This window comes from Coturnix japonica, chromosome 1, assembly GCF_054131305.1.
Source record: "Coturnix japonica strain WE chromosome 1, WE-NBRP24, whole genome shotgun sequence".
In the NCBI taxonomy this organism is placed as follows: Eukaryota; Metazoa; Chordata; class Aves; order Galliformes; family Phasianidae; genus Coturnix; species Coturnix japonica.
In genome coordinates, this window is record NC_140663.1 from 154,273,177 (window position 1) to 154,285,619 (window position 12,443).

The 12,443-nt window shown below is 45.4% G+C and overlaps 2 protein-coding genes across 4 annotated transcripts; both read left to right on the forward strand.

Moving 5' to 3' along the window:
* The first annotated feature begins 373 nt into the window (after nucleotides 1-373).
* TRIM13 (tripartite motif containing 13) lies at nucleotides 374-8,779 on the forward strand. Of its 3 annotated transcripts, none has more exons than XM_015851849.3 (4): nucleotides 374-445; nucleotides 848-985; nucleotides 2,573-2,681; nucleotides 3,942-8,779. In XM_015851849.3, exons 3-4 carry the CDS (start codon nucleotides 2,664-2,666, stop codon nucleotides 5,172-5,174), a joined length of 1,251 nt encoding a protein of 416 aa, XP_015707335.1. In that variant the 5' UTR covers nucleotides 374-445; nucleotides 848-985; nucleotides 2,573-2,663; the 3' UTR covers nucleotides 5,175-8,779. The 3 variants fall into 3 exon arrangements, with proteins under 3 accessions (XP_015707335.1, XP_015707336.1, XP_015707337.1); XM_015851850.3 differs by lacking the exon at nucleotides 374-445 and adding an exon at nucleotides 489-683; XM_015851851.3 differs by lacking the exon at nucleotides 374-445 and adding an exon at nucleotides 541-679.
* On the forward strand, nucleotides 6,735-10,934 carry KCNRG (potassium channel regulator). The gene is made up of 2 exons (XM_015851852.3): nucleotides 6,735-7,312; nucleotides 9,182-10,934. The coding sequence occupies exons 1-2, from the start codon at nucleotides 6,735-6,737 to the stop codon at nucleotides 9,432-9,434; spliced, it is 831 nt and encodes a 276-aa protein (XP_015707338.1). The 3' UTR covers nucleotides 9,435-10,934.
* The last annotated feature ends 1,509 nt before the right edge of the window (nucleotides 10,935-12,443 follow it).

The window sequence follows — 12,443 nt, forward strand, 5'->3', positions numbered from 1 at the left end:
TCACCCTGCTGGCCACCCTGCTTTGGATGCAGCCCAGGATAACGTTGGCTTTGTGTGCTGTGAGGGCACATTGCTGCCTCGTGTCCATCTCAACACCTGCCGGTACCCTCAGGTCCTTTACAGCAGGGTTGTGCTTTGCAGAAACCCGGCTGCAAGACTTGACTTTGTTGAACCTCACGAGGCTGCCCAGGGCCCGCTGCTGGAGCCTGTCCGTGTCCCTCTCAATGGCATCCCGAGACGTGAATGCCCAAGTGTTGGGGTATCTCTTGAGTACAGTTTGCATCTGAGGAAGGGACTGAAGTACCACAGCTATGCCGGCAAGCTCTGCTGCGAGCAGGCACAGCTCATACTGTTGCTGCCCGCCCCGAGCGGCGGAGAGAGGAGGAGGAGGGGCGTGAGGCGGCCGGGAATGGCGGTGCTCAGTGCTGTCCGCCGCCGCGCTGAGGTGAGAGCAGCCGGGACGGGACGGGACCGGGCCCGCGGGTGGGGGCCGCGCTGTGGGGCGGTCGCGGCCGCCCGCTCCCCGCCTCCCCCGGTCCGGCGGCCGCCGCCCCCTCCTCTGCCCGGGCAGCTCGGCCCCGCCGCGCCCGAACCGCGACCATTTTCTACGGCGTCGCTGCCATTTCGTGCAGGCGGGGCGCGGAGCCGGGCTGGGGGCTGCTGGAACGACCCGGTCCGGGTGGGTGAGTAGCGGCGGGGCAGCCTTTGTGTGCGGCTGCAGCGCGGCCGTCGGCTCCGTGCTGAGCCTGCCCGCCCCGGTGGCTCGTGAAGGGGCGATCCTCATTAGCTTCTTTCTCTCCTCCCCCATAAGCCTCGTTTTGTGCTTGTTGTTTTCTTTTTTTTCCAGGCCTTTGCAGCTTTCTGGAAGCTGGACGTGTTGGATCTTTCTGGTGCTCCTCAGAGATAAAACCACGTTTGGCGATGAAATAATCAGTTCCTGCTGGCTGCCTGAACACCCGCTGGATCCGGAGGGCAGTTGTGCCGTGTATGTTAGCGCTGGTACTTGGTTGGGTTGTGCATCCCCTCCAGTGAGGTGTGCGGGACAAGGACTGTTGGTGCTGGAAGGCGAAGCTGCCTTCTCCCTTCCTGCCTTTACCTCCAGGCTCTGTGTTTTGTGTGGGCTTGGGCACAGTGACCCGAGGAAGACCCAGGAGGTAAATCGTAGGAGGAGACAAGGAGTTGGGGGCCTTTGGAGAGGGAGAGGGATAAGAGCCATCCTAACTCCTGTCTGAGTTCAGCTCCTTGGGGAAGCACGGCCTGTTAAGTTTCATTTACAGTACTTGGATGTCATTGAGGGAAACTTGCAACTCAAGAGCTCACTTTCTGTTTTGCTTGAAGCTCAGTAATATTTCTGTTTTGCTTTCTGCTAACTGATAGACCCACATTCTGTGCTTAGACACATGCCAGATGCCTACACCATGCTTCAGCGTAGCTTGTTTTCACCTCTATGGCTTGATTTGTATTGCCATTCTGAATGATAAAACTGCGCAGGTTGGTCTTTCCAGTGGGAGACATCTTCTGTGGTTGTACCCAGAGAGTTTGTGTGGTTCAGGTGAAGGAATAAATCTCGGTACCTTTTGGTCTGTGCACTATAGGTGGTGAATTTTGGGCCATTCATACCCAGATCAGAAGTTACGCAGAGCACATCCCAATGGGGAAGTGGAGGGGTTAGGATCATAGAATATCCCAAGTTGGAAGGAACCCATAAGGATTATTGAGTCCCATCAGATTGCCAGGTTTTGACTGGCAGTCACACCAATACTGAGCGAGTAGTGCAAAGGGATGTTTCAGAGGGATATTTTAGTTCACAGGCAGCTTCCTCTCTGAAATTAACCTCCTGAAGAAGGGAGGAATTCAGCTGTCCCAACCAGTCTTACAAGTTTTCGATATATTTGGTTTGGTGTGACTTACTGTTGTAATAAGAGAGGGGGAAAACTAAAAGCTTATAGGTTTGCCTGTTTCTTTCTTTAAATCCTAAACTCGTAACTCTGTCATACAGTGGTTTTGAAATTTGGGTGCATTTATAAAGCATCATTATTTCATTGGATAAGTGGTCCTGGGATGCACCAAGATGGTTTTATTTGGATCACAAAACTCTTTTGCATACACTTTTGTATTTTTAGGAGCATGGAAGTCTTTGGTGTTTGCTGTAAAGTTCTGATAGAATGTGCAGTGTTTTCTGCAGTGCTTTGCATTACTTGTTGCCAGGTATACAAAGCTTCTTTTCCAGTTCCATAACTAAGAAACAAAATCCTTCCTGGTAAAGGAGATGGACCAGAACAAATATTTTCTGCATGGTGAATTTCCAGTTATTAAAGGTGTAGAACCGTCACTCTAGTTTTGCAATTCTTATCCTTGTAATACGTGAGCAGAACTGATCTGTGTGCTGCCACTATGGCTAAAAGCTATGAATGAAGGCTGGAAAGAGAATCATTCCTAGGGAGGAATACTTAGGGGCAAGAACACCCTCTTCCCTTCATCCCAATCTCTACCATTACAAAGAGAACACAAGAGAAAAACTTTGCTTATGCCAGCATTGAGAGGTGTTTCAAAATTGCTTTCTTTTTTACAGAAAATGAAGTTTCTAAAGGAAGCCTTGGGTAGAAATTAGACCTTTTCTCCAGCGTTTGACCCTACCTCCAACAGGTGCCTTCTCCTGCCTGATGACCTTCGTCCTCAGGGTGAGTAGAAAAGTTGGCAACTCTTTCAAACTCCCTTATCCAAGCAAACATAAGGAATTCCCTTCTTCCTCATTGCTGGAGGAGCATGGGAACTGTGAGGTTTCACTGTGACTGCATCTGTCTTGTTCTGAAAGAAACTTAGGTCTTGCCATTCTTCCCCGTGCTTTCCTAGGATCAGTGGTATGTTATTAGTCTTGTCCAGCATGTATCTTTCCTTGTAGCTCTTCTCTTGGTTCTCTTTCTTTGCCGTTTTGTATTTCTTAGAGGGCTCAGGAACCATAGTGATAACATCAGAACTAGATAAAAGAGCTCATTCATTTGCTTTGCTTGTTACATGACTACTTTGATGCTCTTTTTGTGATATGTCCTTTAATTTATAAGACATTTTATTACATACTTTTAAACATAATTTGGATGGAGTTTATACAAGAGAAGCATCTTTTTAATTATAGCTTAAAACTAAGTGTGCAACAGTTTTGGCTAATACAAGCCAGTGCTCTGCTTGGTGGTTATTAGTGACTTGTATTCTTAGAGCCTGCTCTAATGACAGGGTGTCTGAGATCTTGGCTTAGAGGCACAGGGAGGGTGGGGGAACGTATCCCTCCACTGAGACTTTCCATTACAAAGGAGTGTTGTAAATCCTTTTCCTGTAGGCTCTGTTCACCAGAAGAAGCTACTGAGGCATTAGTGCTGTGAGAATTAGAAATAGAGGTGGTGGATGAGTAAAAATAGATAACGGTTTTATTTTGCTCTGAATTATCAAAATTATGGGCAGCTGTTCTTTGAAATATGCTGTCTGCGTGCTGAATAGCTCAACAATAATGCATTCACTTGGTTATTTACAAATATGGGGGGAGCGGGACAAACTCCTTCAGTTTTTATCTGTTATGTTTCTGCATATTGCATCAGTGCAGGAAGATGCAAGCCTTGAGTTATTAGTACCTGAGTTATTTTTATTTGACACGGAAGGCCTCGCTTGGCAAACCCTTTTCCAGCTTTCCTGTTTGAGAATGAGAAAATGGTTCTGCCTGTACCCCAGGCCATTCCTGTGCCTGCCATCTGGTGGCCAGATTCCACAGCTAACTTGATCCCTTTTGGGAAGGTGTGATTCTGGGCTGGGTTGTCAGAGCCTGTTTGGGGCTCTACCTTTGGGATCCTTGAGAAAAAAATAGATCCTCAGATGGAGATCAGGTTTTGTGTGTTTCCTGGAGAAGAGATGCACATTCTGTAAGTTGTTACCATCTTTGCTCTCTTTCCTAGGACATGATGGAGCTGCTAGAGGAAGATCTCACCTGTCCCATCTGCTGTAGCCTGTTTGATGATCCTCGTGTCCTGCCCTGCTCACACAACTTCTGCAGAAAGTGTCTGGAGGGAATACTGGATGGAAATGTGCGGAACGTGCTTTGGAGGCCATCTCCTTTCAAGTGTCCCACCTGCAGGAAGGAAACTCCTGTTACTGGAGTCAACAGCTTACAGGTCAACTATTCCCTGAAGGGAATTGTGGAGAAGTACAACAAAATCAAAGTAACTCCAAAAATGCCTGTGTGCAAAGTGCACAGCGGGCAACCCCTGAACATTTTTTGCCGGACAGACATGCAGCTGATCTGTGGGGTATGTGCCACCCGTGGCGACCATACAAAGCATGTGTTCTGTTCCATTGAGGAAGCTTATTCCCAGGAGAAGAGGGCTTTCGAAACCCTGTTTCAGGGCTTTGAAACATGGCGTTGTGGAGATGCTCTCTCTCGGCTGGATACCTTGGAAACCAGTAAGCGGAAAGCTCTGCAGATGCTGACCAAAGATTCTGACAAGGTGAAAGAATTCTTTGATAAACTGCAGCACACGCTGGAGCAGAAGCGAAACGAGATTCTCTCTGACTTTGAGACCATGAAGCTTGCAGTGATGCAGGCCTACGATCCAGAGATCAATAAACTGAACTCGATTCTGCAGGAGCAGCGGATGGCTTTTAACATCGCAGAGGCCTTCAAAGACGTGTCTGAACCCATTGTATTTCTGCAACAGATGCAGGAGTTCAGGGAAAAAATCAAGGTGCTCAGAGAAACCCCTTTACCTTGTTCCAATGTGGACATCACCCCTACAATGAAGAGCTTCGATACCAGCCAGTGGAACGGAATCAAATTGGTTGATGTGGACAAACTTTCTTTACCTCAGGAAAACAATAGTCTGAAATTGAAGATTCCCTCAATCTTTTCACGCAGATTTATAGTAGCCTCTCTCGTTTGCTTGCTCATTCTTGCTGTCACCAGGATGTCCTTTGTGGAGTCTGTGGTTGACAACTTCCAGGGCTGGAAATCTCAGTTCTTTACCATTAGCTTGTCCTATCTGGCAGATACGGTGGAGATAGCCGATCATGCAGTCTTTTACTGGGAACAGATGACTGATGGAGCTTCGCTTCTGAGCGAAAAGTGTAAAAACTATACGTTGGTTGTGCTGGATAACGTTGCACAGTTTGTGTGCAAGTACAAACTGTTGTGAAGTCCCTGCTGAAACATAAGAGATTTGATGGGGGAAAAAAAGCATCGAATGTTCTAAAATTAATTGTGTGTTTGGGGTTTTGGTTGTTTTTTTAATTAAGACTTTCAGTGTCGGCAATCAGAGATTTGAAATATTATGTCTGTAATATTCATGTAGTTGGAGCACTGCTAAACTGAAGGTGAAACAGAGCTTTGAAAAACACTTTCCTGGACTTCTGTTGCGGTGGTGATGATGGAATATTCATTTAAAATCATTTTTCCCTACTGAAATTTAGGGCCTAACTGTGTACTTCCTATAATGGCAAAGCACTTGTGGAATAAGGAATTGTATATTCTTGTTCCTAAAGGGCATGGTTCATTTTGTTCCCCCCAATTTGAAGGTGGTTTGGAAACAAAAAGAAGAGCTGTGATTGAGGAGAGCATTGTACTGAGGATTAAGATGGCCCTTCTGCTGCAAAACACAGTGCAGAGTTCAGCCTGGAATCCATTTCTACCTTAGGGTGGTTCTACCTGTATTCCCTGAAACATAAATGTATGTATATACGTAGTTTGATATATATACATGTATGTATATGTGTTTTTATAGATTTTTGTAAAACCATGAGTTGAATTTTCCTATGTGTTCTGATTACTGTAGGTACTGCTTATTGCTTACATGTTGTATACGACAAAAGCATCTTCAGGGTATACACCTTGAATAAATTCTAGAGGTAAAGAGCAATCAACTGATGTTGATAAGAGAACAAGCTGCGAGGTAATACATACTTTGCAGTTTACTTCTCCAGCATGACATCACTGGGTTGACTTGTTCCATCTATGTTTCTTTGAAGCCACACTTCCTTAAGATGTGGCTTTGATGCCAGAGTTCATTGTGGTGAGAAGGCAGCTTGTGTTGTCGGCCTGCAAAGGTGGCAGGTAGAGCAGTTTCTCTTCATCTGTATCAATCCAGATTGTAATTCTGAGAGCCAAAAAAGAATGGGATGATGTGCTTGGAATGGTGTGTAAGGCCCTGGGAATAAGGATGTTGTTGGTGTTTTAACATTGGAGACATAGATATGATCTTTAAGTGTGTTTTCACATACTGGGCATTGAGTTTTCTGAATACGTTTGCTTCATTGTAGGATAACGGTGTCTTCAAGTGAACTGTAAGCTTGAGTTTGCTGAAGTGCCCTTCTTTAACAGCATATGATCCTGAAATACATGGCCTAAAGTACATCTCCCTTTTTCTTACAGTAGTCCTGTGAACAGCAGTTTATAGAATAAAAGCATTCTCTCCACGTTTCCAGGAAACAGGTGAAATGGGTGCCATACTTCGGGGATGTTCCCTGGCCTTTATAGAGATTTAATACATTGTGATGGTCAATTTGCTGTCTTCCAGTAGTCCTTGCAAGCTTCAATTGCAAGAATCAAAGTTTCCAAGCAACCAAACCCTGCAAACAAAAGTGTTGTATTTACATCTTTGTTGCCTGGGAGTGCTGCTGCTGCCCCACACGTCGCTCCAGATGGCTGGTGAGTTGGCAGAGATCAAGTCACGGACTTACAGAGCAGAGCTGAGGTAGCGATGAGTGGTCGAGAGGTGGTTGCTCTGAGTGTGGGAGGTGTGAGATTTGTAACCCGGCCCTGCACCTTGCTGCAGTTCCCCGAGTCCAGGTTAGCACGCATGCTGGCTGGTGACGACCCGGAGTTTAAACTGGTGAATGGAGAATTTTTTGTGGACAGAGATGGTGCTTTGTTCAGTTACATCATGGACTTCTTAAGGACTCTTCAGGTCTCTCTGCCTGCTGATTTTTCAGACTTCCAGAGGCTGCGCAGAGAAGCGGAATTCTATGAGCTGTACCCCCTGGCTGAGCTCCTGGGCCAGGAACACCTCTTGAAGCCGAGGCTGGAGATCTTGGAGGTGCGTTTTTTCCTCCAGGAGACGCAGGCCTTTTTCCGGATCTTCGGTTCCTGCAGCAACACCGTGGAGACGCTGGCTGAGCAGATCACTGTGCTTACAGGGCAGCGGCCAGGGCAAGGCTGGAGCGGCCCTTTTCCTTCTCAGAAACCACTAATTCCACTTCCTTTGGAAAGACCTTCTCATCACGACATGGTTTTTCAGTGTGGAACCGACTGCTCTGCCGGTGACCGGTTTGTGGCCAGGTACTCTGCAGAATGTGACTTCTCATGATAGAAACAGCTTCCTGGCTTCTGCTCTATGGAGTACACTCTGTGCACTAGCAAAGCTCATTGTGAAGAAACTGTTGGACAACTGTCAGAGAGAAGAAAGTTTCCTTCGTTCTGTTAGCTGAATGTTATGTTTTCCAGCTCTCAAGTACCCTGTTTGATTTCTGCCCCGCTGTTCTTAAAAGTGTTCCTGACTGTCTGAAATACTGTTCTTGATGTTTGTTTTTGTGTTCCGTTTGCTCTCTCCTCTCTTCTGTGCTCTCTCTGCAAGGCTTTAGAATTTCACGGCATTAGTGACCTTGTAGAAAACTCGAAAAATGGAATGAAATGAGGCAAAGGAAGCAAAATAAATAAGCAGTGAGGTACAGGAGAAGGCTAAAATCCTCTAGCATATGGGCCTGTAAACTTTAATAATGAAAAGAGGTTAAAAAGAGGTGTCTAAACAGGGTGAAAAACACCAGAGGAACTGAGATGGCAGTTCAGGGACTGGAGAGCTTTTGTAGAGCTTTTTTATTCCAGGAAGAAGGGGTATATTATGAACTATGGGTAACACAGTGGGTTTTCTCAGAGCCAGGTTTGTTTTTTTAATTAAGATCTCTGTAAATCAATGATTTTTGTGATTAGCAGTGTCATATTCCAATAGCGACTTGTATTTTTTAAACAAGCTCTTGCTGGATGTCTCTGTTGTAAGGGGACACATTCTTACTGTATAAGAAAATGTAACCTCATTTGTCCTCTGTGGCAGCTAGAACATCTGGAACTTCATGGAAATGTCATTGAAATCGTTCCAAAAGGGTTATTCTCTCCGAATATTTGAATTAACACAGCAGCCCTTTGATTATGTCTTAAAAAAAGAAATCAATAGAGCCTATCTTCCTTTTAGCTCTCTTCAGCTAAGCGAGCACAGGGAAGAGAGAACTACTTTGCATTTGTGAAGCGATGTCTATTTAGATGGCAAACCTTCATGTGATCTATTTGTGATTATTTTAGTGGACTGACAGTTGGCTGAGCACGTTATGGCTGCTTAAACAGAATATTCCCCATCCTTTCCTTCTTTTAATTCTGGCTTGGTAGAACTTTCCCTTTGCGTATCAGTAGAAGAGCATCCCCTGATGCTAAACCCCCCTGAAACAAGCCAGCTTTGGCTCTGTGGCCTGCTGAATTTCTCTTGATTTGGTCTTTGTGCTGGGATCTCTTTTGTGTGCTTTCCATGAATGCTTGGTGTACTTCCCTGTGAACTGTGGAGCGGTTTCACCCCTCAGCCTATGTATTTTATAACAGTATTTTTACCTGACTTCTGTTCCTTCAACTGGATAGATTCTTACACTGTACTTGATGCCAAGTAAAAGCTTGAGGCAACCTGAAAATGATTTTATTACTTGTTACCTACCACCAGACCTGCTGTATGGGTGGCTGCAATAAATGTCACTGTTTCTAGACTGATCCCGTGTAGTGGGAAGTGATGGGATGTGCATCACCTCGCTGTCCTTTCCTTCATCTCTTGCCTGGGAGGCTGTCACAGATCACACAGAGCATGCTGTCCACCTCTCTTGCACTGAATGAAATGAATTCAGGCTTCTCACAGTAAATTTGTTGTGGGGGTGAAGGAAAATGGCTTATTCCCATCTGTAAACTGGGCAAGCTGAGGAGTGCTGCTCTTACAAAGGGAGGAAGTTGTCCTTAAAGGGGGGGAAGAGATGCAGCATGTTGGCTGTCGGTCTGTGCAGCCAACTGCTGGTGTGCTCCATCCATGTGGTTTTGTTCTGTTTTGTTGTTGTTCAATCACATCCTTGAAGAAGAGTATAGAAATGTTCTGTAACTGCTTTTTTTTTCCCCTTATTTCAGGTATGTTTCCATAAAACCTGACAACAGAGTGCTGATAAATGGTACTAACGTGCTAGGCCTGCTGATTGACACCTTGCTCAAAGATGGATTTCGCCTCGTAAGCACCAGGACAGTGTCCAGCGATGACAAAGTGGAATGCTACAGTTTTGAAAGGACACAGAGGCCTGCGAGCCTTAGCATTGCTGCAGACCAGCACCCAGGGAGCTCTGGGATGGTGCAGGCAAGGAGAAGCCGAGTGCAGAAGGGGAAATAAAGCATTTTCCTGTGCTCTTGTGAAGGTGGAAGAGGTGTGTGTCAGCACCAGTGGCCTCTTTTTGTTGTTTGCTCATTTGAAACTGCAGCTATTGAGGAAAGTAACAAACAAACAACTCGTTAAAAAAAGAGGCGGGAGAAAAAAATGCCCTTCTGCCTTTCCCTGCTCCACCCTCTTCAGTTCTAAATAAAAGAGCCACAGATTCAATGCTGTTTCTGTGGACCAGACTGCAGTACTTTCAAGGGCAGTTTTTGTTTTTCTCCGTGGCTAAAACTTGTGTGACTTGCAGAAAATCAGTCGCTGCTTCTAGAAAATCATTGTTCTGTGCTACACAGACTTCATATGTGATCGTACACGGAGGAGTGACGATTTGACAACCTGCACTCAAGCAGTGTGGATAAGTGGCTGGAGGAGGAATGTCAACCTGAGAGACTGGAGGTTGTTTCTGCTTTGGAAGCACGCACCAATTCCTGCAGTGGCGAGGTCACAAGTTATGCTGCTGTGGGCCTGGAGACATGAGAACGCGGCTTTGTGGACACACCGCTGGCGTTCATGAAATAATAATGTGTCACTGTCTCTTGCAAAATACTCCTCTGTCCTCTCCCTGCACTCTGAAGACACTGAGCTGCTCATTACTGCTGAGAATTAAATGATAAAGGTCCTCAGAAAAGACTTGTGATATGAACAAAGAGTCAGTCAGTTCTTAGAGCCTTAAGTGTAAGAACAAACGTGTGATGAGCAGTCCTTCAGATGGGAGAGTTGGTGCAGTTTTAAGCAAAATAATACAAGGCATCTCTTAGTGTTGTTAAATGGAAAGGTATTTAGGAAGGAGACTTGGCAGAGGTTGCCTTGGGAATGTTAACCCCGTACAATGCTTTGTAAAGGTGCCAGTTATCTCAGGTATGGGAGAGCTGAGTTAATGAGGCTTTGTACATGGAGAACCTTTTGTCCTGCCCAACAGGCAAGTCATGGCAGTGTCAAGGATTCATTATTTGAATCTGATTTTGTTTCTTGTTAAGAAAACATCTTTCCAATGCTATGTCAGCCTATTTGGCTGACTAATTAGAGCTGGCTTTCCTTTAGCTTTAAAGTGTCCATTTCTTTACAGCTCTTAGGAATGGTGATGGGTGGTGGGGATCACTCTCCTGTTTCTCGTTTATAGGGTTTGAAATGAAACGGATCATTCCAGACTTCTGGTGCCGCTATCAGATGTTTGTTTTCTCTGTGCTACCATAAAGCATTTTAGTTTGACACAGGTTCAGAAGTTCACTGGCAACAAGTAGGTTCTCTTTGCTTGTTTTGGAGCTCTTCAGGGGTAAAATAATGTGATTGTGGGACGACATCTCCTAAGCTGCTTACAGGCTACACACACATAGTAAATACTGTGGGATGTTAACCTGGATGCTTTCACTTCAGACTGTTGTTTTTTTTTTGTCAATGTCAATCAATATGTTCATGCTTGGAGCACAGGCCTTTTACTAATAAATTTAGGCTACTTCACCTACTGCAGAAGCAGTGAGTTTATTTTCACTGCTGTAACACCCATTTTGAACTCTGAGATTTGAACTCCTTTCAAATAAGGTGTAAGGAAAAAGAAATATATATGTTTTAACCTACATCATTGCTCACACTCTGTGGTTCTGGCAAAATGATAAACTGATACAACCATTTCACAGACTGCAGCACAGCTGAGGCTGGCAGGGCCCTCTGGGTCCCTCTGCTCCAGCCCCTGCCCCAGCAGGGACACCCAGAGCAGGGTGCCCATGGCCACGTCCAGGCAGCTCTGGGAGTTCCACAAGGAGGAGACCCCACAGCCCTTGGGCAGCCTGTGCCAGTGCTCCAGTAACTGGGGTAGCAGGTAGCTGTTGTAGATGGAGAAATGAATTTGGTAGATCAGAGCCCAAATTAACCACAAGTCTGCGTGATTTTCAAGCCTTTTGGTCAAAACCAGGTGATGTGTTAAACTGACTAATTTCACACACATCTTTCCAGATCCACAAGCTATGGTGTCTTCCAATACAATTTCTGCTGGACTAGAAGCGTGTTGGAGGAGATTTGGTCATGTTTTTACATACAGGAGAACTAGGAGCTCTGATACTCAAGTTTATGTAGCAGAAGTAGATTTTCTAAAAAGAGATGGTGGTGGCTTGATGCTTCATTTGCTTTCATCCACTCGATGCTTCAGAACAGGTTGCCCAAGGACGCTGTGGATGCCCCATCCCTGCAGGCATTCAAGGCCAGGCTGGATGTGGCTCTGGGCAGCCTGGTCTGGTGGTTGGTGACCCTGCACATAGCAGGGGGGTTGAAACTGGATGATCATTCCGGTCCTTTTCAACCCAGGCCATGCTATGATTCTATGATTCATTTGTAAAAGGTGGATAATTTGGAAAGCAATGCAGAATTGGTGAGGTTGGAAAAGACCTTCAAGATTCCCCAGTCCAACCAGCAGTCAGACCTGACCTACCAGGTCCCATCACTACACTGTCTCTCTCAGTGCCATGTCCACGTATCTCTTGGACATCTTCATAACCGAGGACTCCACTACCTCTCTGGGCGGGCTGTTCCAGTGCTTCAACACTTTTGTGAATAAATCTTCCCTGATAGCCAACTTAAACCTCCCCTGGTGCAATTTGAGACCACTTGTCATCACTTGAGATCATCCTGTCTTTCTTATTTTAGTATTTTCCCTCTCTTTCATAGTTGCATTTTACCCTATATTTATTTTTTCATCACTTGGAAGATCTTTTATGTTCCCAGTTTTTACCTAGTTTGGCTCATTTTCAATCGTAATGCTCAGAAATAACTCACTGAACCTGAGCTTTGCAAAGCTGAAGGTATATCCAACCCACAGTCTGGGTGGGATGCAGTTCTGATCCACAGCTGAATTCAGTGCCAGAAAGCAGCCAAAGTGGATTAGAAGTAAGTCCTGTTTGAGGTCACAGCAATTCAAGTACGTAACTAAGAATAATTAATATATATATATATATGTTCCCAGATTGCTGGGAAGTG

What these genes read in the sequence shown, in the direction of transcription:
- KCNRG (XM_015851852.3), top strand. Translation starts at nt 6,735, where the DNA reads ATGAGTGGTCGAGAGGTGGTTGCTCTGAGTGTGGGAGGTGTGAGATTT. An exon ending in GGTGACCGGTTTGTGGCCAG is followed by an intron (nt 7,313 to 9,181) that starts GTACTCTGCAGA and finishes CCCTTATTTCAG; the next exon opens with GTATGTTTCCATAAAACCTG.